Raw genomic sequence first — 26,216 nt, forward strand, 5'->3', positions numbered from 1 at the left:
GCTGAGCGTGACAGGTGAGTGGCATTCAGCTGCAAGGAGAGCTATCTCATGCCAGGGAAAAGGTGGGAAAAAATCCATTTTTCTTGTCCTGTTGGGAAAAGAGCGGAGTTTAATTGGTGCTGGAACTCAGCAGCAGGGCGTGTTGGGACAGCCCTGTGGCTGGTGAGGTCCCCAGCATCTCTCTGTGGAGAACCGCGCTGAGAAGGCCGGGAGTCAGGAGCACAAGGGCCTTTGGGATGCAGTCAGGAGCTGCCAGAGTCGGAGGTGGCTGGAGCCATGGGCTGGGTGGGCCCAGAAATGCTCAAACAGTTGCTCCTCCCTTGAGAGGGTCTTCCTGGGCATTTGGGTTTCCCTGGGCATTGAAGCACACTGCCCCTCAGCTGTCACACAGTCCGCAGGAGAGGGCCAACAAGGCAGAGCAGGGTGGCCTTAACGATCCCAGAAACGGTTTCCGTTCCCAGGACGCTCTCCCAGGGGCTTTCGGGGTCCCATCGTGAGAGTCCCTCGGGGGCTGCTCTCACAGAAGAAATGTGGTTTTACATAGCTCAGAGCTACAATCGATCGATTAAAAGTGGTTCTCCAGGAGAGGCTCCTGGAGGGCTTTGGGAACCCTGGCAAATTTCCAAAAGATTAAGGCGTCTCCCTCTTGCTCCTCTACCCTGGGGACTGTTTCCTCCCTAATATTGATGTGAGCAAAGTTACCTCCCGACAGCGAGGGACCTAGAGAAGCTCCAGGCTTAGGCCTGGGAAAGTTAACGTGTTCCTCACTTGGGGATGAAGGGCAGAGGAAATAGAGAAAAGAGAAATAAACCTAGAAGTCAGAGTGGACCTGGGTTCTAGATCCAGCTCGGCCTCTTGTCTGCTGTATGACCTTGGCCCAGTCATGTAATGTCTGTGTGTCTCAGTTTCCTCATCTGTAAAATGGGGGTAATTGTCCATTCTTCCTTCCCATTAGTCCCAGACCCCCATTGGTCTGGAGAGGAACAGTGTCTGATCGGTTTGTATTTTAATCTCCCCAGTGCTTAGCACAGTACTTAACAATTATTATTATTATTATTATAATTGTTGTTAAAGGGTGGAGGTGCTAGCAGCCCGCCAGAGAGCTAGCTCTCTGATGGCCTCTGTTTCTTGCTCATGTTCCAGCCAAGTGGGAACTGACTCTCGTCCCAAAAGACAGTGGCCCTTCAGCAACTCTGGCTTCTGGCTTCGCCCTGGCTCAGCCCCGGGAGAGGAAACCTGGGCCGAGTTTTCAGAGCAAATACGACCCTGGGCTGGCCTGGCCCCAGGAACCGTGGCCCCCAATATGGGGATCAGATTATTCATTCTATCGTATTTATTGAGCACTTACTGTGTGCAGAACACCGTACTCAGTGCTCGGAAGGTACAATTCAACAACAAAGAGAGAAAATCCCTGCCCACACCGGGTTTACAGTCTAGATTAGGGGAGGGGAGTTGGTCAGATCCATGCCAGAATGGGCAAGGGCAATGTTGAATAATAATAATAATTGTGGTATTAGTTAAGTGTTTACTGTATGCCATCATCATCGTCAATATATTTGAGTGCTTGCTCTGTGCAGGGCACTGTACTAATTGTTTGGGAGAGTACAACAGAGTTGATGCCTGCCCACAGTGAGTTTATAATTGAAAGGGGGAATCATATATTGATATAAATAAATTATTTCACATAGATAAATGAAAATGGGGATGGGGTGACTATCAAATGCCTAAAGATCACAGATCCAAGAGCCAAGCATGGTACTAAGCACTGGGGTAGGTTCAAGACAATCAGGCCCATCCCATACGGGGTGCACTGTCTAAGGAGGAGGGAGTAGGATTTAATCCCCACCTACACATCTGATCCCTCCCTGGGGCTGGTTCAGACCCTGGTCCGGACTACCCCAGGAACCTACCTGGGTCCTAGGGACCCTTCGACTAAGGACAACCAAGGGCCAAACAAGTCTTGCCTAGACATGGAGCGTGCTGGGACCTGGGCTCTGGAATCTGGTGTACCTTTGATGTTGTGGAGGCAACGGGAGAGGACTGTGGGATATGTTCTCAGCTGGCAGGTTGGAGAAGGGGCGGATGGCTACTTCTTCTTTCCTCCTTTTTCACTGATCTTCCCAGGCTGCCCGGCTATAGCCCCTGTCGCTGGGCCCAGTGGAGCATTTACTAAGGCAGGTCGCGGGCAAAAGCAAGGGTTGAGCGGCCAAGGCTCAGAAGGGACTACTTAGATACCCACGGTGACACCAAGCCAAACAGGAGTCCCGCTGTTGCAGCATTCAAGGGGAGGAGGTAGTGGCAAACAGCTGGGCCTTGTCATCCTGAGGATTAGCGGAGGTGGTGACAGTCAGCTCTCCCAATTCTCTGGGGCTTTTGCGAGATGCCCCCTGGGATCACAAACCAAATGCTTTCATTCCTTCGCCAAACAGTGCCCTTAAATTTGAATACAGTGGCTTCTGCTGGGGCTCATCCACAGCATTTTTACCCATTCCTTTGTTTGCTCTGAAATATGTAGAAAGCAGCATTGTTCCTCCATGTTGGGATTAATGGGCCTTGTCACTTCTTGGAACTCAGAGTCCTGGCAAAGATTCTGTAAATTGTGCTGGAAACCAAGAGCAGAGGAAACAAAAGAAGAAATCTGCTCATCTGGTAAAAGGAACAGTTTGAAATCAGCTTTGGCTTGTCTAGCAATATTTTTTCCACTGATCGTATTGGCGTGCGTGTGTGTGTGTGTGTGTGTGTGTGTGTGTGTGTGTGTAGGGGAAGAATCATGAGTTGAGAAAATCCATGTGCTGGAAGACAGGATGCTGCCGGGGAAACAAATGTTGTCCTGGAAATCCATTTCCACGGTTGCTGTGTGGCTGGGCTCTGTGTCCCAGGAGCAAAGACATTTCATTGTAAAGAAATGTCAGTGGCAGTTTAGTCCTCTCCCCCACCCCCCCGGCTGCAAAGGCAATGTGAATTCAGGGCAAAATGTTACTCTGCAGTATATTTTCATCCATTCCACTCTGGAAAAGAGCAGGCTTACTCTGCCTTGGACCGTGGCAGCGGTGGTGGCAGGAGGGACCCTGGGTCGAAAGTGAGGGTTGGGATGAGAATGACTCATTCCGGGATTGTCTCAGGAACCTCACACCCCGAGACCTGGGAGGAAAATCCTTCCCCTCCTCCCCCTCTACCCCACCACATGGAAGCAGCATGGCTCAGTGGAAAGAACCCGGGCTTGGGAGCCAGAGGTCGTGGGTTCTAATCCTGGCTCCGCCACTTGTCGGCTGTGTGACTTTGGGCAAGTCACTTAACTTCTCTGGGCCTCAGTTATCTCATCTGTAAAATGGGGATTAAGACTGTGAGCCCCAAGAGGGACAACCTGATCACCTTATAACACCCCCCAGCGCTTAGAACAGTGCCTTGCACATAGTTAAGCACTTAACAAATGCCATCATCGTCATCACCACATCCCTCCGTTTCTACTCCGACCAGGGGCAGATTTTGCATTTTGCCACATGGGAGCACTGTTTATTGTCACTCCTTAGGATAAACTTGTGGGTAGGGATTGTCTCTCTTTATTGCTGTATTGTGCTTTCCAAGTGCTTAGTACAGTGCCCTGCCCACAGTAAGTGCTCAATAAATACGATTGAATGAATGATTTTCATTCTAGCATTTTCAACGTTAAAAGTGTTCCTTACATGACAAGAATGATGATTGGGGTATTTGTGAGTTGCTTACCATGTGCCTGTTCTAAACTCTGGAGTAAATACAAGGTCATCATGTTGGACACAGTCCACCTGGGGCTTGCGGTCTAAGTAATAAGGGAGAATAGGGATTGAATCCCCATTTTACAGATGAGGAGATTGAGGCACAGAGAAGTGACGTGACTTTCCCAAGGTCACACAGCAGGCAAGTGGCAGATGTGGGATCAGAACCCAGGTCCTCTGACTCACATGCTTATGCTCTTTCCACTAGGCCATGCTGCTTTCCAAATTCTATGCTCCCAAGCGCTTAGTACAGTACCTGGTATTCAAGCAGGTGCCCAGTGAGTACCAGCAACTTAACGATTCACCAGAAGTTCTCCAAGTCCAGGAGGAAAGCCCTGTGGAATCGAAAGCCTTGGGCAACTGATCTCTCTCTCCTTCACTCAGAAAACATTCAGGTGCTGAACAAATGCTACTGACTCGTGGAGTCATATTTTGGAGCATGAGAGATGTTAGAGTTAAGGAGAGGGGATGGGGTATAGGAAACAGAGACATAAATACCAGTTCTACTTAAAGATGAAGGGTGGCCTAATGGAAAGAGCACGGGTCTGGGAGTGAAAGCCCCTGGGTTCTAATCCTGACACTACCATACATCTGCTATGTGACCTTGGGCATGTGATAATAATAATAATAATAATAATTATGGCATTTATTAAGCGCTTACTATGTGCAAAGCACTGTTCTAAGCGCTGGGGGGATACAAGGTGATCAGGTTGTCCCATGCGGGGCTCACAGTCTTAATCCCCATTTTACAGATGAGGTAACTGAGGCTCAGAGAAGTGAAGTGACTTGCCCAAGGTCACACAGCAGGCATGTGGCGGAGCTGGGATTCGAACTCACGACCTCTGACTCCAAAGCCTGTGCTCTTTCCACTGAGCCACGCTGCTTCTCTAAACTTCTCTGTGCCTCAGTTCCCTCACCAGTAAAATGGGGATTAAGACTGTGAGCCCCCCATGGGACACAGTTTGTGTCCAACCTTAGTGGTTGGAACAGTGACTGGCACATAGTAAGCGTTTAACAAATGCCATTAAAAAAAAAGACAGTGATGCAGAGAACCTGGGATTTTAGTCATAGGGAGGTTTTAAGTCATGGTTGTAAACATTAGGTGGACCTCTGCTCTGTGAGTGATGCTAAGAATAATGAACTCCCCCAGTGTGCCTGAGTTATCGATAATGCTTAAAAAGCATGCCTACCCTGATGGATGCCCTTGACTGATGTGATTAAAATATTTGGTATTGCCATTTTTATCTCTGGCATTCAGGGACTTGCGGTCTTAGACAATAAAACTGTTATGCTGGCAGTAAAAATGCTGTTAATATGGCACAACTTCTCCTTCTATTAACATACCATGCAGTAAAATGTAAATGATGGGATAATCTCTCATTTCAAGGTTGGTTCAGAAAGTATCACCAGGAAGTTTATTGCAAGAGAATGATATATCAGTGCATTGATTTCCATTGGTTGCTTCTTTTCTCCAAAGCATGTTGTTAGAACCAGGAGAAGCCCGGCATATTTATCTGTGATATTGTTTAGATTACGCCGCAGTCCATGCTATTCATGCAAGGAGGAAGAATAAAGCGTAAAAGAGACCTTTTTAACTGGAATTTTTTAGACAAATGTGAGCTCTTAATTAGGAAAGATCGGAGAGGACAAGCAAGTTGTTAAAAATACATCCACTGTTTTTTTTTTCATTTTGTACTCAATTCCTATACAAATCTGGGTCTACTTCTTTATCAGGCATCAGCCTATCTTCATGCCATTTCAGCTTACAGTGTGCAGAACACGACTACCAATCAGCATGGCCTAGTGGCAAGAGCCCGGGCTTGGGAGTCAGAGGTCATGGGTTCTAATCCTGGACCTGCCACTTATCAGCTATATGACTTTGGGCAAGTCACTTAACTTCTGTGTTCCTCAGTTACCTCATCTGTAAAATGAGAATTGACTGTGAGCCCCACATGGGACAACCTGATTACCCCAGGGCTTAGAACAGTGCTTGACACATAGTAAGCACTTAACAAATGCAATCATTTTTATTATTATTACTAAGTGCCCAGGAGAGTGCAATGTAACAATAAACAGACATATTCCCTGCTCACAATGAGCTTACAGTCTAGAGGAGTCCTGGGTCTTTATTGGAATAAGATGCAAATATATAAACCAAAAAAAGTAAAAGTTTGAGGAATAATAATAATAATATTGATGGAATGATCAAACCTAAGGCCTTACAAGATGATTTTCACTGGTATCAATATTTTTCTTAACTTAGATGTGACACCAGCATTCAGGTGGTCAAATGTACAGCAAACTGGAATTCCCATTGAATATGCAAGGCTGCATGAACGGGGGAGAGAGAGAGTGTGTGTGGTGTTCTTTGTAAAAGATTCCAGAATAAAAGGAAAGAGCTTAACTTAGGAGAAATTGACATCACAGCCAGTAAGCGCAGACTTTTTGTTGCTGAATTGTACCTTCCAAGTGCTTAGTACAGTGCTCTGCACATAGTAAACGCTCAGTAAATACGATTGAATGAATGAATGAATTTAGCATTTAAAGCTAGAGCTTCACCAAGAACACAATTCTATGGCAAGTGATCTTCATGCAGGATTTTTGCCCCCCACCCCAAATCATATGAGAATTGATTGGCTTTTGTTACCATCGTACTGGGTTCTATTAACAGAATTATGGCTTCCAAGATTGGCAGATCCTGGTTCATCCCCTAAAATAGAGAACTGCAAACCCTGGAGTCAACCATTGTTTCAGTAGGAAATAAAGGATTGGGGGAAGAGAACTCCCCAAATAATTACAAGAGTACACTTGGCTTCTATCACACCTGGTGAAATTCTAGAAGGAGGGGGAAGATGACAAAGCTTGAAGTGAACAGTTGTTCTTCACTTATTCCCCGATGCCTATCTGACTCTTATTAGCACCCCCAGGGAATCGATTTTCATGTCCTGAAATCAATTCAAGTAAACAATAAATTGATTAAAATATTACTACCATTACCCCTCCTTATGGGCATGGAACATGTCTATCGATTCTTACATTGTACTCTCCCAAAGGCTTAACACAGTCCTTTGTACACAATGAAAGCTTAATAAATCGATTGATTGATTACCCAGTGCAGTTGCTTTTTGAACAAAGTGGATTTGCTCCCATTGCAAAACCACGGAGAGAAAGAGAAAGAGAGAGAGTGTGTGTGTGTGTATGAGTGTATGCACACACAACTCCTTGCAGAGCAGCCCAGCCAGCCTCTCAGTTCTAGGAGGCTACTGAGCGATGTTTATTCATTCATTCTTACTGTGTGCAGAGCACTGTACTAAGTTCTTGGGAAGTACAAGTCAGCAACATATAGAGACGGCCCCTACCCAACAACGGGCTCATAGTCTAGAAGGGGGAGACAGACAACAAAACAAAACATGTATGTATTGAGCATTTACTGTGTGCAAAGCACTGTACTAAGCACTTGGGAGAGTACAGTATAATAATAAAGAGTCATATCTCCTGCCCACAGTGAGCTTACAAGTCTAGAGAATAGCTTAGAGGAAGTGGCAAGGGTCAGCTTCTTTTCAGGAGCACGACCCAAATGCCCACTTGAGAAACCTCCATTTCCCAACTAAGGATGGCACCTGTGCTATAATTCACCTCCGTCGGGTCCCTGAGCAGTAGCATGCATTTGTGTTAGGTTGAGTTAATTCTATCCATATGCCTGTTTTTAGGGAGTACTACATCACGATGGTGAAATGGGCCACTAGCACCAAGGTGGCAGTGAACTGGTTGAACCGGGCCCAGAACGTCTCCATCCTGACCCTCTGCGATGCCACCACTGGAGTCTGCACCAAGGTACCAGATTTTTCTGTGTTGCACGATATTTATTGAACGCTGACTGGGTGTGCGACACTGCACAAACAACAGAAGTTATAAAAATCCAGTCCCTGCCCTCAAGGAGCTTACCAACAAATAGGAGGGAGGTAGGGCCAGGTTAGGGAATACTTGTGGCAAGACAGAAACCCCAAATGACTGGACCAGTGTGAGCACTGGGGGGTGGGGGCAATGGTTAGCCTGGCAACCAGTAGCCCATCTGCCTACCACCGAAAGGACTGTGCCTTAAGCTCTGTCAGGTGGGCCCTCACCTGAGCTTTGCCAACACACAAATCTTTTCTGTTTCCATCAACACCTTGAGTGGCAGGCAAGCCTCAGGGCCTTGGGGCCCCACTTTGACTCTGGAATCTGCATTTCTAGTTGCCGGAAAGGGGGCGGAAATCAGGTGACTGATGGGTGGCATGTGGCTGAGCAATTTCTGTGGCCTGCAAGTACTGACAGCGGCAACCCAGGAACAAGGCTGAGTGGGAGACCTCTGAGTCCCATTGAGATATAGTATGGGACTGAACGTGGAGCACTGGATCACCGGCTTGGGAGCTACCAAGATGGAATGCTGACCTCAAGGAGCTCCCTGGAAATCCTAACACGTAGCGGGCAGCCGATCAGATAGGCAGTGGAGCTGGGCCTTGAAGGTGTTACTTCATGGCCCGTGCCCAACATGAGAGCCAAACGGAAGTCAGCAGAGAAAACCAGGCACTGGATGTCAGGTGGAGTGGATAGTATGACGTGGATCTCTGGGGGGTTTTCCAGAGCAATCTCGCCTTCAACAAAAATGGTGTGATTTCTGAAAACTCCTGCATTCCTCTGCCCGTAGCCTCGTCCCCCAGTCCCGGCTGTCGATGGGACTGTGATGCACGGGCGAGTTTTCCATGCCAGTGTGGGAGGCGGGTGGCCCTCCCTGTGGGAGTCGCGGGTTAATCCCAGGCCCTCGGTGGAGAGGAAGCGGAAGCCTGGACAGCAGGGGCCCGAGTGGCTGGGTTTGGGCAGGCTCAGCCGGTGCTCTGCCTCGGGCACACGGCACGCCTCACCCACGATACAATTGTGTCTCTCATTTCATTTTAGAAACACGAGGACGAGAGTGAAGCGTGGCTGCACAGACAGGTAACAGGCGGCTCTCTGGTCGCGGGGGCTGCGTGAGAGGTCAGCCGCTTGGGGCCTGAGGGCCGGGAGGGAGGGTGGGAGGGCCTGCGGTGGCAGCTTAGAAAATGCCTGATTCTGATTGTAGAGCAAAGCGGAGATTTTGAGTGGAGAGAAAATTGCCCATTCCAGCAAACTGAGGCCATTATCTAAAATGAGAGTGAGCCCTCCTTTTGAAGGGACTGATATTCTCTGCCGAAAGTCCTCTTTTCTGGACTTTATGTCGTCGATGTCCCTGCCCCTTTCTCAGGCAAACTAAGCCCTCAGCAGCCTTGACTCCAATCCTCTGGAAGTCAGGAGATGGCTGATAAAGCCACAAGTACCAAGAAAAATCATCTTCATGGTCACTTCGCTTGGTGCCCTGCCTAGGGATAGGTACAGTGTCATCAGACCAAAGCCGGTCCTTGTTCCACATGAGATTCATTATCTAAGAAATAGGGAGAGGCGTCTTATCCCCATTTTAAAGATGAGGGACATGAAGCCTACAGAGGGGCTACTGACTTGCCCAAGATCACCCAGCAGTCCAGTGGTTGAGCTGGAACTAGAATTCAGGTCTGCTTTCTCTTTCCACGAAGCACCTTAAGCTGGAGCCACAAAATCTGTTCCAGTTCCTCCTTCCAAGATTAGACCCAAGAACTCAAGCTGTGTGTGAGCCCTGAAGGATTTTAACCAAATTGGCAAATGTAGCCTTTCAGCCATGGTACAGACATCCACTGCTTCCATCATTGTTAAGCTGGGAAAAATCCTGTGGTTGTAAAGGTAGTAGTAATATTTATTCAGCATTTACTGTGTGCAGAGCTCTGTATTAAACACTAAAAAAGAATACCCAGGTGGGAATTAGACACCTGTAAAAGCTGGACAGGATGAGAAATAGTTTGCAGACTAATGGAAGGTTTCAGTCGATAGACAAGGTTAACTTGATGCCTCCTCACATTTCGCTCCATATCAAAACACCTTGTGAAATTACAAGTGACAGAAACCAATTGGTTGCTCTGATGGTGGATTTGAGGCCCAACCAGATTTGTAGCAGGAGAATCTGAAAAACCTATTACCTGGTTATCCCTACACGGTGGCAAAACTGAAATGGGTGAACCAGGGCGGTGGTGAAATGTTCCTGCTGAGTCCTTCAAAATTTAAGATGACTTCTCTGGAGGGGGTGGGTGAGAAGCAGCATGGCATAGTGGAGAGACCAAAGTCCTAGGAGTCAGAAGGTTATGGGTTCTAAGCCTGGCTTCACCACTTGTCTGGTGTGTGACCTTGGGCAAGTCACTTCACTTCTCAGGGCCTCAGTTACCTCATCTTTAAAATGGGGATTGAGACTGTGAGCCCCACTTGGGACAGGGACAGTGTCCAACGTGATTTGCTTGTAGCCACCCCAGTGCTTAGTACAGTTCCTGGCACATAGGAAGAGCTTAACAAATACTATAATATTGTTAATGTCATTATTATTTTATTATTATTATCATTATTATTATTTGGTCCTGCCCAGAAACTGAGAGATGGACAAGGTGACCTCTCCAGGCCCATGTTGCTCTCCTTCACCATCATTTAGTGTCAGCTCAATTTTTGGTGGGGAAATCATTAGGTTTCTCTATTGAGTCACACCTGGAGAGGATTTTTGTAATGGTTCTTTTGGGCCCCATTCTTCAAAAGAAACCGTGGCATACTGCAGCTTACCAGACCCCAGAAGGTCCTGGGGGGACCTGGGGAACTGATTTAAGACTCAGTGTGTTGTCTGTACCATTTCAGCCAGCAACCAGACACATTTTTCATGCGGGTGCCGGCTGGAGACAGCCTAGTAAGATAAAAAGCTCAAGCCCTCCCCACCCCCTAAATATAAATTGAAATAGATCACAGGTGGTTGCCGGGACTACTGCAGAATGAAGTTCGGCTGGAAGAGTTGATTTGAATGTAGAAATCCCTGAAGGTTTGAGAGTCAGACACCCGTGTTTTTCTGTGCTGCCAGCCAGAGTTTGCCTGTTCTGGTTCTAGAATCCAGAATCAGGCAGCAGCATTTCTTTGGAAGTGGCAATTCCAGTATCCACAACCATGGGAGCATGTCTTCTGTTTAGTCTCAGAGGGCTCCATGGATCTATCAATCAGTAAATGGTACTTATTGAGCACTTTCTATTTGAGGAGCACTGTAGAACTGGTAGTCACATTCCTTGCCAATAAGGAATATGGGTATTTTTTTTTCTTATTCCTTACCACTATCCTGAGAGGAACTGTTCTGCCCACCTTAGGATAAGGAAACATAGGTACAGAGAAGTTAAAGAGCCCATGCTGGGGGTTGGACTAAATGATCTTTCGAGGTCATCTGTCAGTTTCCAAGCATCTGCCAAGGACCCAAAAGAGCTGAAGGAGATGCTGGGGGAAAAAAAGAAAAATGAGTTCCTTTTTGCTTGGCTGCTTCACAGAATGACAGAGACCTCTGTAGTAGGGTTTAGCAAAAAGTGACTTGTTGGTCACAGTCCGGAGAGTAAGGCATTCTATGAGCAAGAGAAGGGATTAATCACTGTTTGGTTTGAAAGCTTCTGACATGTTGTAGCAAATGAGTTCCAACTGGGTTCTGAAGATGTAACACAGGCAGTTTAAGCAAAGAGCATGGTTTTCCTGAGCAAACCTGCTTTAGGCTTTTTAATGGGATTTCATCAAGTATCTACTATATGGCCATCACTGTGTTAAGGCTGAGGTGAGTCAAGGTAATCAGATCAGACGCAGCCCTCCCACAGAGTACGTCCTGGTCTTCTTACCCCAGACCCAGCCAGGTGGGGTCCAGGGCCAATGGGGCTATGCTAAGGCTCCCATGGACCAGCCTAGGACTTGGGCAGAATGTCATGAGGTGGGGTGAGGGGTGTAACTGTGTCACAGCTAGACCCCACTGACCAGCCCAGGTCTCTGCAGAGCACTTTGAGACATGAACCCCGCCTCTGATATCACAGCAAAAGCATGAGCCTTGGCGTAACCCAGGGTATAAAACAGTCTTGGGCCGGAGGGCCCAAGTTTGCTGCAGAGATTAACTTCAGGGACGACTCCACCTTGGAGATATCCGCCAACCAGTTGGGTCCTGAGGCCTGAGGTGTCTGGAATGGTGATGTGCCCAGCCAGATATTGGCAGAGGCAGGGAGGCAGCGGGTGGCATTTCACAGGAGGTGCATCTTCCTCCCTCCGTCACCCAGCCTCCTCTTTATCATTCAAACAGTAGTACTTACCGAGCACCTGCCGAACACTTACCGAACACCCAGGCAGAGATGTGTTGGTGACATGGGCACGGCACCCTGGTTGGTATTCCCTGAGTTACTGGGCAGGCACCCTGCCTGCCTTGAGTCGCTGTTTAGGCCAGAGAGGAGCTGAGTTCTCAATCAGTCAATGAATGGTATTTTTTAAGCTCTTTACCATGTGCAGAGCACCATACAAAAAATTTGGAGAATATAGGAGTTGATTGGCACGGTCCCTGCCCACAATTGAATGGGGAGCATACAGTATAGCAGGTCATTCTTATTACCGAAATGCGGTCCCTGTTCCAAATTCTGGGAAACTACGTCTCATAAGGGATCAAGGGCACAGGATAGCCAATTTTGTGTGGGTTTTTTCCAATTCACTTCTCCTGCCTCTCATGAACATTCATTTGAGGAATGTCACTCCTGAGCTAGTTATTCAGCTTCAAGGCAGAAAGAGTGCTCGGTAATAAAATCGCCTCTTCCCTCCCGGATCTGATGTTCCTGCCTCACAGAGGTCACTCCACAGTGTGCATTCCTAACACTCACAGGGCAAAGATAAATCTATTTGAAATTCCCAATTAACTCCATTTTTGCAGTCTTCCAGCTTTCAAATCGTGTTTCAAACTGAAAGCAGAAAAGTAAATATATAAATAAGTATTGGAAGATTAAAGGTCGTGCTACACTGCAGACATGAGTGAGGATTTAAATGTGGTCAGTTTTCTTGAATCGTTCTGTGTGTTTTTGAGAAGGAGGGATCTCATTAAGGGGAACTGAATCTCCCCCTAGTAAATCTGAAGGATAATTTACTAAGTTTTCCTCTTCATAATCGTCTGTAACTTTATGGAACCGAAAGCTTCTATCTTATCAACTAATTGATGCTCACCGACTGGAACTTAAGAAACATAAGCTTTAAGGAAGGTCACGTTTTTGTAGGAGTAAATTCCCTTTACACCAATCAAAGCATCTGCTAAAGAATAGTAGTAGTAATTGAGTGGTTTGAGCATGTACTGTGTGCAAAGCACCGTACTTAGCACTAGGAAAACAATACACAGGTGAGAATTAGATCCAGTCCCTGACCTCCAAGGCACTTACAATCTAATAACAAATTGGAGAAGGAGAGGGTTGAAAGCAGTCTTAAGATAAGCTACAACAATAAACCTAAAACAGAAGCTTAGGAAAATTGGAAGATATGGCAATGATAAATTCATCTGTCTGCTATGCGACTTTAAGCAAGTCACTTCACCTCTCTGTGCCTCAGTTACCTCATCTGCAAAATGGGGATTAAGAATGTGAGCCCCAACCTGATTAGCTTGTATCCATCCCAGTGCCTCATACAGTGCCTGGCATATAGGCCCTAAACAAAAGCCATTAAGAAAAAAAAGTTTCAGTCTCAGCAGAGCTGGCTGAGGGCTGAGGATTCAAAAGCTCAGGATGTTTCGGGCATGAAGAATGCAAGACACCTTTTAACAGTAATACCTAGTCCCTTCTCTGCTGCAGAAACCTACATATTCTCATTCTCTAAATATCTTCAGGGTGGAAATAGGGTTGTCGAACTGAAAGAAAGAGCTGGTTTTAGATGTAGCAGGATCAGTTGGGCCTTGCGGCCAAGACCCAATCCCTGTCATTGAGAGAGGATGGAGTTTCTGTTTGAGCAGCCTTGGTTTCTACTGGGCAAGCAACAATGAGCCATTTGCAATGATCTCGGAAAGGACATGAGCTGATCCTGTCCCAGGAAACTCAGTAGCCTCCCTGCCAATATACTGTTTCTTTTTCCTTTTGCTTTTGAAGTTAGAAATGTGTTTAATATTTTCTGCCCCTGCTTTGACTTTCAGCACTCCCACCAATCCCCAGATAAACTGCAGTTTATCATGAATAATCATAAATTCAAAAACAAGTCTAGAGGCAGCAGGGCAGAGTAAAAAGACCTCAGGACTGAGAGTCAGGAGACCAGGGTTCCAGCCCCAGCTCTTCCTCTGGGCTGCTGAATGACTTTTTGCAAGTCATTTAACCTCTGGGCCTCAATTTCCAAATCTGTAAAATGGGAATAAGATATATCTTATCCTCTCTTAGACTGGGAGCCCCATGTAGGACAGGGGCTGGGTCTGATCTGATTGTCTTGTATGTAGCCCACTGCTTAGGACAAAGATTAGCACAGTACTTTGACACATTAGTGCTTATGAATTATTCAGTTAATAAAAACCCAAAACACAAACTAGTCACATCCTAGTGCCCATTTTCCAAACCGGAGGAGATGTTTCCCAGTGGGTGCAGTGTTCACTAGCACACTTCCCTCTCTATCACAAGGATGGGTTTTTCCCAGTGGTAGTTGGGAAAGACCATTTAAAACCCCAATCACCTCCCCGCTCACCCAGCCTCCTGGTGTCCGCAGAATGAAGAGCCGGTTTTCTCCAGGGACGGCCGGAAGCTGTTCTTCGTCAGAGCCATTCCCCAGGGTGGGCGGGGGAAGTTCTACCACATCGCCATGGCCACATCCCAGGTGAGTGGAGGAGTGGGCCGACCCTGTCACCATGAATCACATGGGCCCCTGTCCCAGAAGTGGGTGAAGGAAATCTTGGGGTGGGGGGCCTCCAGAAATTGGGATGCATGGGAACAGTCATGGGAGCACCCAGTGGTTCTGGAAGGTGAGCTTTGGTGAGTTATGATTCAGATGTCAAAGTTGAACAGCAAGCCATATCTTTTTTGTTTATGTTGGTAGTGGGTGAGCTCTTGAAGAAGAGCTTGTGGTTCCTTCCTTGCTCCCTTTCTGGAATTGTCTCCTTGTATATATCCACTGGGGATCTGCTCCCCTCTCCTAGCCAGACTCTTTTTCCATCACTTTGGTTTTATGTGGTTGGCCAAGCGCACACGAAGCCGGGAGCAGATCCCTCGCATCTATCTTGCTGTCCATGTGCTGTACCTTTAAGCCTGACTGGGCGGAGGGACAAAGGATTCGGGAAACCAAATAGGCTGCTGGTGAGGAGAGGGCTCCCTTACAAGTCAATAGATCAGCAGCCTTTTCTCCCCTACTGGGGCTTCAGTCCTGAGTTCCAGTGGACTCATCTCTTTTCATCTCACTCGTGAAAACCCCCCTAGAGATCCCAGATCTCAGGACTGAACAGTGTTCTGCCTGCCTCTCAGCTCCAATTGATCAATCAGTGGCATTTGTGGAGCATTTACTGTGTGCAGAACACTGTACTGAGCACTTAAAATCACACTAAACTGAGCTCCAAGAATCACATCTACATGGCCTTGCCCCGCCTGGTCCACACTTTGGATATTAATTCTAACTTACCTTCTCATTTTTATTCTAGACCCTTTATTTCTCCCCCACCCCCATCCCTGGCCCCTCCAATGGCTTTCATTCCAGCCATTGCTGAGCTTTTTCTCCTGGGCACCTACCTCCTGCACTTCATTGTCTCAATACCACATTTCAAATCATGCCGGGAAAGGCACTTCCTGTCAAGCTTGTCTTTTCTCTCTCCTTCATTGAAGATTTATGGTTGTAATTACATTATTTAACTCTGTAAGGTGTTAGGAGGAGATGGTGGGTATGAGAGATTTTGCACTAAATAATTCTGTACCGAACTACCCAGTACACAATAGTTGCGGATGGCAAAAAGAGCATCAATCAGTATCCTGTATTCTCTTTCCACCTTCTCTCTCCTCCCTGCCTTCTGCTGTCCCTTTACCCTGCTCTTCTTGCCTTTCTTCCTCTTCATTCTCCTCTTGTTATTCTTCCTCCATCTTCTCCTCTTCTTCCTTTTCCTTTTTCCTTTTTCCTTCTCCTAGTGTCCTCCTTCCCTTCCCTACCCTCTCGTTTCCTCCTCCTCCCCTTCCCATTCTCCTTTTATTCACCCCCTCCCTCCCCGGCTTCTCCTCCTCCCATCCTTCTCTTCCTTCTACACCCTTTGCTCTCTTCCCCTATTCCTCCTCCTTCTCCTCCACCTTTCTCTTCCTCCCCTTCTCCTCCTGCTATCTGCTTTGTCCTCCTTCTTACCCTCCCCTTATCATCCTTCTCATGTTCTCTTCTGCCCTTTCCCCTCCTCTTCTTTCTCCACTTAACTTCCTTTCTCCACCTTCTCCCCTTCTCCTTCCATGTGTGTCCGCCTCTTCCCCTCCTCTTTCCTCCTCTTCTCCTTTTGTCTCTTTTTTGTCTCCTCCTCCTCCTCCTCCTCTTCTTCCTCCTCCTTATCAGTGTACAATATGGTGTGTGGGTAAACCAGTTTGGCAGAGCAGTATGTCCTGCAGTCCAATGGCAAGAAAACTGACAGCATCCCTGGTTTATGTGGTTCTCTGCAGCCCAACAGCAGCAATGACAACCTTCAGACCATCACGTCTGGCGATTGGGACGTGACCAAGATTGTAGCCTATGATGAAAAGAGGCATAAAATGTAAGTTGGGGGCAGGTCTGGGGGGTGAACCCAAACACCAGCCAGCGCTCTGGTTAGGGCCTTCAGGCTTCAGCAGGATCCTTCGGTCGGCCCTGAAGTGCATCGTGCCTAATCATCTCCCCTGCCTGTGGCTATGGGGTGGACCAGACCTCAGCCCTTTGGAGGATGATTTCCTCTCCCCAACCTCCCCCCGCCTCCAACTCCAGCCCGAGCGGAGGCAGACCCCGGGAGGCAAACCTGACTGTGTGAACTGCCCAGGGTTTGAGCAGGGCCCCTTTGAAGAAAACCTTGAAAGTGTTTTGATACCTCTCCCCACCCCAGCCCCAGAGCACTTCAGTCAATCAATCAATCCAGCACTGTTGTTTATTGAATATTTACTGTGTGCAGAGCACTGTACTAAGCGCTTATGTGTATCTTTTAATTTATTATGGAACCCTCAGAGAAAGCCTCAGGGGACTGGTGTTTACTCATCCCTCTGGCTCTCCTTTCATCTCCCCAGTTCATGCCTTCCCTTGGGTTCAGCGCTCTTGGGAGAGCCTGCTGCCAAAGCCCCATCCTTTTATCTCTTTCCCAAGCCATCCACAATGAACGTGCTACGATTATGGAAGCCACTGCTTTTCCACCTGAATCTTCCTTTATGACTGGATGTGCTTCCTGTCTTCTCCTGGCTTGGCTGGGGTCGGGGAAAGCATTTACGGCCCAGTGGTTCAGAAGGCCCCCCCCGCACCAGAAACTCATGGAAGAGGTTGAGAATGAAGGCTCGGTTCTTCAGGGTCCATCAAGTCTCTCTTACTCGGTTCTGGCGGTCCTGGTTGCGAATTATCTGGTCCTTGCGCTTCTCGTCAGGCTTCCTGCCATTTGGCATTTAGGTGCTTGTCATCCCTCCACTGGCCCACAAGCAGAGACACTGGGAACTTCCTGGCCACACACTGGTCCACGCCGCTCCTAGGGCTCAACTCAGGGCAAGGGTTTGGTGTGGGGAAGAGATCTTAGGACTGTCGTGCTGTCTAAATTTCCACGATCTATTCTCTCTGTGCTCCACATCACCACAGGCAGTGTTATCCGGGCCTATTGCAAAACCCAGGCTTAAGCCACTGATCTTGATTCCAACCAGTGTTGCTCCTGTAAAAATTTGGTGGATGGTAGGAGTGTGTGCAGATGGGTGATTTTGTTTGGCAAGGAAGGATTCGGTCTTATAAAAGACTTTAAAATACTCTGAAACATAATTGGATTATCCATGTTTTATCTTCACAGTTACTTCCTCAGCACCGAAGATTTACCAAGAAGGCGGCAGTTGTACAGGTACTTTTTTGGCAATAATAACTGTGGTATTTGTTAAATGCTTGCTATATGCTAAGCACTGAGGTAAATACAAGATCATTCATTCATTCATGCAATCGTATTTATTGAGCACTTACTGTGTGCAGAGCACTGTACTAAGCACTTGGGAAGTACAAGTTGGCAACATATAGAGACAGTTCCTACCCAACAGCAGGCTCACAATCTAGAAGGGGGAGACAGACAACAAAACTCAACATATTAACAAAATAAAATAAATCGAATAAATATGTACAAATAAACTAAATAAATAGAGTAATAAATACATACAAACATATATACATATATACAGGTGAGTTTGGACTACCCTCATGTCCCTGTCCCTCATGGGGCTCACAGTCTAAGTTGGAGGGAGAGCAGGAGTGAATCCCCATTTTGCAGTTGAGGAAACTAAGGACCAGAGAAGTGAAGTGATTTGCCCAGGGTCACAAAGCAGGAAGGTGGCAGAGCTGAGAGTAGAACCCAATCAGTCAGTTATATTTATTGAGTGTTTACTGCATGCAGTGCACTAAGCACTTGAGGGAATATAGCGTAACAATATGACAGACACATTCCCTGTCCACAACAGGCTTACAGGCTAGAGGGGTCTTCTGACGCCCGGGCTCTTGCCACGCTGCTTCTCTAAATCCTACTCCCTACTGATTCCCCTCATGTGGCTCTAGAACTCCTGGGACCCCCGACTACACCCCTGGTGTCTGCTCACCCCAGCATGAGGGGGGTCCTGTGTCCCCTGTGGTTCCCGTTTATCAGGGACAAGGGAGAGCTCTTAGCTTTCCAGAGGCCACTCTCGCAGAGGGAGGGGAAATGATGGATCATCAAGGCTGTTGGGCCCTAAGTTACATTCTGCTCCTTCTTTTCTGCCAGGATCAATTAATCAAAGATATTTATTGAGCGCTTGCTCTGTGCAGAGCACTTTACTAAACACCCAGGAGAGTACAATAGAGTACATAGACATGATCCTTTAGCCCCAGGCATGTTATTAATTCTGAGTTGTGTGATGACTCTTTCAGTGCCAACACATTCGGCAACTTCAACCGGCAATGCCTCTCCTGCGATTTGATTGAGAACTGCACTTATTTCAGTGCTTCCTTCAGCCACAACCTAGACTTCTTCCTGTTGAAATGCGAAGGTATGTTTTTGGGCATAACGAAGTTCTCTGAGGTGTCGGTGAATCCCTGAGGCTTTGGGACCGAGAACCCGTGTGAGAAAATTGCTTCTCATGCTGTGATTGGTAAGTGATAGCAAAACAGGTGGGGAATGTCCTGTTCGTCCCATTCACGTTCCCCTGGACCCCGATGACCGAAACAGGGAGGGTCTGAACCTTCCAAAGAGTTCTTGGGGTTTTCTGGAAATGAAATCATTTCTACTTTGGCTCAATCAAACAAGAGGATGTTGGGAAGGCACTGAAATCCTGAAACATCTCCACAGTGTAAGATTAAATTTTCATAGGAATGTAGAATTGCAGAATTTTAGGAGTACAGAAATACTCAAAATGGTTTACTCTGGGATCCCTTCCTTTATAGCAGTTATTCTCGGACACTTTGAGATCTTCAGTTGTACCTGGAATAAGCATGGTTTAAGGCTGGGTTAAGGTGAAGTTAGGTTATTTGCTTCTCTAGAGGCCTTTGAAAGTATGCTAGACTTTTTCCCATTAGAGTGAAATCTCTGTGAGTGCAGCAGCCATGTTTTTTCCTCCTTCTAGATATCAGCTATGCATCTATTACTCCAGTGCTCCATAAGGGACTCCATAGATGCTGTTGTTGGTGGAGTTTCTCGTTCTGCATTGATTAAGTTGTGGTCCTGCCTGAAGAAATGGGCATTTATGTTCCCATCCTATCCGCTCTTTAAACTCTCATTGTCTCTATGTCCAAGCTGAGAAGCAGCTATGCATAGTAGACAGAGCACAGGCCTGTGAGTCAGAAGGTCATGAGTACTAATACCGGCTCCGCCACTTGTCTGCTGTGTGACACTGGGCAAGTCACTTCACTTCTCTGTGCCTCATTTACCTCATCTGTAAAATGGGGATTGAGACTGTGAGCCCCATGTGGGACAGGGACTGCGTCCAACTTGATTTGCTTGCATCCACCCAGTGCTTAGAACAGTGCTTGGCATATAGTAAGTGGTTAACACAGACCATAATTATTGTCATTATATGTGCATCCATTTCCCGCTGTTGGGTAGGGACTGTCTCTATATGTTGCCAACTTGGACTTCCGAAGTGCTTAGTACAGTGCTCTGCACACAGTAAGCGCTCAATAAATATGATTGAATGAATGAATAAGCAAAAAGTTTCTTTGGTACCGGATTCATCCTCCGAAACTTCCACTCGAGATGTCTGAGTGGTACGCTGTGGTCTGTAGTCAGCCATAAATGCAGTTCGGGTTCAGTTTATGTGATATTGGACTAACACTGAACTCCATTCCAGTTCAGCTTCCAGGGAAGTCCAATCAAGGAATAACGATAGAAATCCCTCCTAAGGAGAGCTCAGATCCTCTCTTTGGGCAAGTGGTCTCCTGTTTACAGGAAGTTAGAGAACTAGTGTGGCCTAGTGGATAGAGCACCGGCCTGGGAGTTAGAAGGACCTGGGTTCTAATCCCGACTCTGCCTCTTGTGTGTTGTGTGATCTTAGGCCAGTTACTTAACTTCTCTGTGCCTCAGGTACCTCATCTGTAAATTGGGAATTAAGACTGAAAGCCCCACTGTGTCCAACCTTGTATCTACCCCAACGCTTAGTGCAGTGCCTGGCACATAGTAAGTGCTTAATAAGTCCCATAAAAAAGGTACAGCCCCTGCACTCCCCCATCCCTCCCTGCCACACCAAGACCCAGGGAGACAGAAGTGAAGGAGACTGTGAACTGCCGAGTAATAGAATTGCCGACTGACTAGCAAATCATAAAATTGCCTCCCCAGACATCAGTCAAGCAATCAACCAAATTTATTGAGTGCTGACTGTGGGCAGAGCACTGTACTAAGCACTTTGGGGAGTGTAATATAACAGAGCTGCTGATAGTCACTTCCCTGCCCACAATGAGCTTACAGTCTAGAGGGGAGAACGACATTAATATAAATAAATAAATTATGGATATGCATGAGTGCTTTGGGGGTTGGGGGTGGTGAATATAGGGAACAAATCTGGGTGACAAAGAAGGGAGTGAGAGAAAAGGAAATGAAGGTTTGTTGTATTGTACTTTCCCAAGCGCTCAGTACAGTGCTCTGCTGCACAGTAAGCACTTAATAAATAGGATAATTGTCTGTCAGATATAAAGAGGGAGGGCTTTCCAGGCCAGAGGCAGGACATGGGCGAGAGTTCAGCAGCGATATAGATGAGTGAGTAGGTTGGCATTAGAGGAGCAAGCTGTAGAGGACATCTTTTTCAGGAAATAGAATAGCTTAGGAAATAATTGAAATCAGTGGTTTGCACAAAGTAGAGGGATAACTTGAAATGTGGACAAGGGGCAGTATGCAAAATTGGTTTTCCAGGAGCATATTTGGAACACCACGTGAGGACATAGAAATTCAAGAGTGTTTTCATTTCAATAAAAAGAAGGCAGAAGAGTAAGGATTGCATAAAATGTTCAGCGTTGTGGAAAAATCGGGAGACAGCTGGCTAAATGTTATGTCTCCTTCCAGTTCCAATTCTGCTAAGTTTTATTTTTCCCAGAACAAGGCATTAGGTAGATATTATTAGTTTCCAGATGGATTATATAAAGCTGTCCTAATGCAGCATGGTAAACACAGAAAATGCCAGCAAATGTGATGGTGAACTGTCACAGAGTGCTTCTGTCATAAGGCACGTACCTGCCAGGGGAATACGTGTAAACAGCTCGGTCCGCTGCTGAGCAGTAGCCAGATAGAGCCGCCCTTTGTGGGCGAGGGAGTTGCTGTGCAGGCCGGGAGATCTCCTATCCAGAATGTCAGTCAAGCCAGCAAGAGAAGAAGTGTGTCCTAGCAGATAGAGCATGGGCCTGGGAATCAGAAGGACCTGAGTTCTAATCCAGCCCCCACCATGAAACTGCTGGGTGACCTTGGTCAAGTCACTTCACTGGGCCTCAGTTCCCTCATCTGTAAAACGAGGATTAAGACCGTGAACCCCATGTGGGACATGGACTGTGTCCAACCTGATTAGCTTGTATCTACCCCGGCGCTTAGAATAGTGCCTGGCACATAGTAAGTGCTAAACAAAGAATTTACACTTCTAGACTGTAAACTCCTTGTGGGCGAGGATTGTGTCTACCAGCTCAATTGTATTGTACCCTTCCAAGCACTTAGTATGGTGCTCTACACACAGCAAGCACTCAATAAATACCATTAATTGATTAATTCAGCTTGATGCCCTAAGTTCCTCAGGCTTGTTTATATCAGCATGAAAGGAGGCAGTCACTCAGTCAGTGGTGTATATATACCTGTATATATGTATATATGTTTGTACATATTTATTACTCTATTTATTTTACTTGTACCTGTCTATTCTATTTATTTTATTTTGTTAGTATGTTTGATTTTGTTCTCTGTCTCCCCCTTCTAGACTGTGAGCCCACTGTTGGGTAGGGACTGTCTCTATATGTTGCCAACTTGTACTTCCCAAGCGCTTAGTACAGTGCTCTGCACACAGTAAGCACTCAATAAATACGATTGAATGAATGAAAGTAAACATTTGGATTTATCGATCCCTGTGACTTTTACAAAGTAACATTCTTCCGGAAAGTGCATTTGTCAAAGCATGCGGGGTTTCCAAGGTAGCAGACTCTTGACATCCCCAGTTTGAAGGGTTCTCATCTTGAAAGCCAAGAGAAACCCTGAACGATCCAGCCTTTATCACTCCGGTTACTTGGGAAAAGCTTGTAGTTTTGAGAGTGATGCCAGTCCACTTTAATGAGCTGGAATAGGTTTTTCTATAATGTAATGCCCCTTCCCATCATTTTTATTTCTTTGCCATTGCTGTGTGTTACAGAAGTGCTTTTATCTCAGGCTCTCCGAGCCCATTAAGAGCTGTGCTGGAGGAAACCCACGCCCACCAATCCGGGGTCCTGGGAAGGGCAAGAGTCCTAAAGTATAGAGGGGTCAGATGGGAAGCTCACCTTCCTCTGACCCAGAGCAATTAGAAAAAAATCCATCATTGAAATTTTATTTCAGTGTCCCCTTATTCTCTTTCTTAGGAGCAGGCTGCCCTGGCTTAAAACAAAAATGTGCCTCATCATCCATTCGCATCTCCAGCTCCTGCCGCTCTTTCTGGCAGGCAGGTGTTTCCTGGACCAGGATACCTGTCCCCCCCGTTCCGTGCCCTTCCATCCTTTCTAACTGGCTGCTTGGCTTGGGCTCCCCAACCTAGATGGGACGGCGTCTGGGAAGGCTCTTTGGAGCAGCGTGGCTTGGGAGTCAAAAGGACCCGGGTTCTAATCCAGACTCCACCACTTGTCCGTTGTGTGACCTCGGGCAAGACACTTCACTTCTTTGAGTCTCAAGTTCCCTCATCTGTAAAATGGGGATTAAGACTGTGAGCCCCGTGTGGGACAGGGATTGTGTCCAACCTGATTAGCTTATACCTACCACAGCACTTAAAACAGTGCTTGGCACCTTGTAAGTCCTTAACAAATCCCGTCATTATTCATTCTTTCATTCATTCAATCGTATTTATTGAGCGCTTACTATGTGCAGAGCACTGTACTAAGCGCTTGGGCAGTACAAGTTGGCAACATATAGAGATGGTCCCTACCCAACAGCAGGCTCACAGTCTAGAAGGGGGAGACAGACAACAAAACAAAACATAGTAACAAAATAGAATAAATATGTACAAATAAAATAAATAGAGTAATAAATATGTTCAAACGTATATACAGGTGCTGTGGGGAAGGGAAGGAGGTAAGGTGGGGGGATGGGAAGGGGGAGATCAGGGTGGGCTGGAGCTCAAGAAGTTCATCTAGACCATCCTCCTGTCCTTCTTTTTATTCCTTTCCCCGCCCCCTACCACCACACACACATACGCACACACACACTCACACACACTCTACTGATTTTAAATAAATTATAGTAATAATACTTTTGTTTTTTGTGAAGCACTTATCCTATGCCAAGCATTGTACTAAGGGCAAGGTAGGTTCAAGTTGATCACATTGGACCCAGTCCCTGTCTCTCATGGGCTCATGGTCTAAGGCAGAGGGAGAACAGGGATTTTACTAAGCACTCAGGAAGGTAAAGCAGAAGCAAGGTACGTATTGACAGTGCTAACGCTTTAATGGGGAAGACAAACTATTTACAAATAATACTAATGATGGCATTTGTTAAGCACTTACTATGTGCAAAGCACTGTTTTATGCGCTGGAGCAGGAGGAACAGTATAGCAGAGAGTAGTACAAACATATCAGGAGGAAAGCATTGAATAATTGAACATACCAGTAAGTGTAGAGAAGGTGATGATGATGGCAATGACAATTTAGGTCCCTCCTTTCAGGAATGATGACAGGAATAAGGAATCAGGAGTAAGGACTGAGAACCTGCAGAGCAGAATTGACTGTAATGCTCAGGATTCTTGTAGCACGATCCACACTCTCTCTACCTCACCAGTCACATCCCATTGAGGACCAGAGTGCAACTCTCCAGCGGACAGCCCTCCTTTCCTCTTCTCCCTCTCCCTTCTGTGTTGCCCTGACTCACTCCCTTCATTCATCTCCCCTCCCAGCCCCACAGCACTTCTGTACATATTTGTAATTTATTTCTTTATATTAATGTCTGTCTCCCCCTTCTAGACTGTAAGCTCTTTCCGGGCAGGGAATGTGACCGTTTTATTGTTCTGTCAGACTCTCCCAGGAGCTTAGCACAGTGCTCTGCACACAGCACTCAATAACTATGATTGACTGATTTGCCGGGCATTTGCCAAGTGCAGGCCAAAGTTTTTACGGGTAGGAGTCACAGCCAATGGAAACAGCATGGTCTAGTGGAAAGAGCACATGTCTCAGAGTAAGAGGAACTGAGTTCTAATCCTTGCTCTGTCATCTGCCTCTAGTGTGACCCTAGGGCAGGTCACTTCTCTTCTCAGTGCCTGTTTCCTCATCTGTAAAATGGGGTTTCAGTGCCTGTTATCCTTCCCTACTTAGACTGTGAGCCCAGTGAAGAACAGGGACTATGTCCATCCTAATGAACTTGTAGCTGCACCAGTGTTTTAGTACAGTGCTTGTACTAAACGAATACCATTAAAAAAAAAAGAAACTGGGGACAGCACAGTGCTGATCCTGAGCCGTAGTGCCATGTCCTTGCTGGTCAATGCCTGGGTGGCCACCACTGTCTCTGAAACATACAAATACACATATCTGTATGGCCCTGAGTACCAAGAATGCAAATGAGGCAGATCCATGCTGAGGGTCGGCTTGGGTTGAGGCAACCAGGGTGGTGTGATCTCACGAGGTCACGAGCTCATGAGCTCTCCATCACCTCACCCGCTCCTACTTCACCTCCCTTCTTTCCTTCTACAGCCCAGCCCGCACCCTCCACTCCTCTGCTGCTAACCTCCTCACTGTGCCTCGTTCTCACCTGTCCCGCTGTCGACCCCCGGCCCACGTCCTCCCCCTGGCCTGGAATGCCCTCCCTCCGCACATCTGCCAAGCTAGCTCTCTTCCTCCCTTCAAAGCCCTACTGAGAGCTCACCTCCTCCAGGAGGCCTTCCCAGGCTGAGCCCCCTCCTTCCTCTCCCCCTCCCCACTCCCCCACCCTACCTTCTTCCCCTCACCACAGCACCTGTACATATGTTTGTACAGATTAATTACTCTATTTTACTTGTACATATTTACTATTCTATTTATTTTATTTTGTTAATATGTGTTGTTTTGTTGTCTGTCTCCCTCTTCTAGACTGTGAGCCTGCTGTTGGGTAGGGACTGTCTCTATATGTTGCCAACTTGTACTTCCCAAGCACTTAGTACAGTGCTCTGCACACAGTAAGCACTCAATAAATACGATTGAATGAATGAACGAATGAGGTTGCCAGAGTCAGAAAGGAAGTGTTTGTCCAGCCTGGCAGTTGACGGGTGACTTATCAGTCACAGGCAGAAGCGGTCCCTGTCAGCTTGCGATTGAGACAATGCCTGAACACACCCTAGCAGGAGACCATCATCCGAGCCTTGGGGCAAACCACGACCTGCCAGAACTTTCTTTCCCAAGGCTTCTGAGGTTGAACAATTTTGGATGCACAAAAGCAGGCACAAGGTTAATCTCATTTATATTATAATCGCCATGCATGTTGCTTTTCGCATTGACTTGTCTCCATTTCCGAAGGACTAGCAAGCATCCCTCGCACGTAATTCCAGGGTCGGTGTTCCAGCCCTTGACAAGAGCTGGGGCTTGTGGAAAGCAGCATCCTCTTGGTCCCTTCGTTTTCCAGTCTGGCATTGTCGTTGGTTGTAAAGCAGAGGGTGGGTCTAATCTGTCTGCACAAATACAAACCATTTGAGGAACTGTTCCTTAGGCTTAAAAATAGTGCGCTATTAGCGTGCTCGGTTTTTTAAGCGAGAACAT

At 46.8% G+C, this 26,216-nt stretch overlaps 1 protein-coding gene across 5 annotated transcripts in view; it reads left to right on the forward strand.

Annotated features, from left to right (window-relative positions):
- The window catches only part of DPP6 (dipeptidyl peptidase like 6), a 551,379-nt gene that overhangs the window by 502,236 nt on the left and 22,927 nt on the right, over nucleotides 1–26,216 (forward strand). For all 5 annotated transcript variants that reach the window (XM_038755599.1, XM_038755601.1, XM_038755600.1 and 2 more), the window contains 6 exons: nucleotides 7,463–7,586; nucleotides 8,688–8,726; nucleotides 14,373–14,480; nucleotides 16,283–16,374; nucleotides 17,629–17,676; nucleotides 18,723–18,841. In XM_038755599.1, coding sequence (XP_038611527.1) covers nucleotides 7,463–7,586; nucleotides 8,688–8,726; nucleotides 14,373–14,480; nucleotides 16,283–16,374; nucleotides 17,629–17,676; nucleotides 18,723–18,841 — 530 coding nt within the window. The remainder of the gene's footprint in view (nucleotides 1–7,462; nucleotides 7,587–8,687; nucleotides 8,727–14,372; nucleotides 14,481–16,282; nucleotides 16,375–17,628; nucleotides 17,677–18,722; nucleotides 18,842–26,216) is intronic.

Source organism: Tachyglossus aculeatus, chromosome 13 (assembly GCF_015852505.1).
Source record: "Tachyglossus aculeatus isolate mTacAcu1 chromosome 13, mTacAcu1.pri, whole genome shotgun sequence".
In the NCBI taxonomy this organism is placed as follows: Eukaryota; Metazoa; Chordata; class Mammalia; order Monotremata; family Tachyglossidae; genus Tachyglossus; species Tachyglossus aculeatus.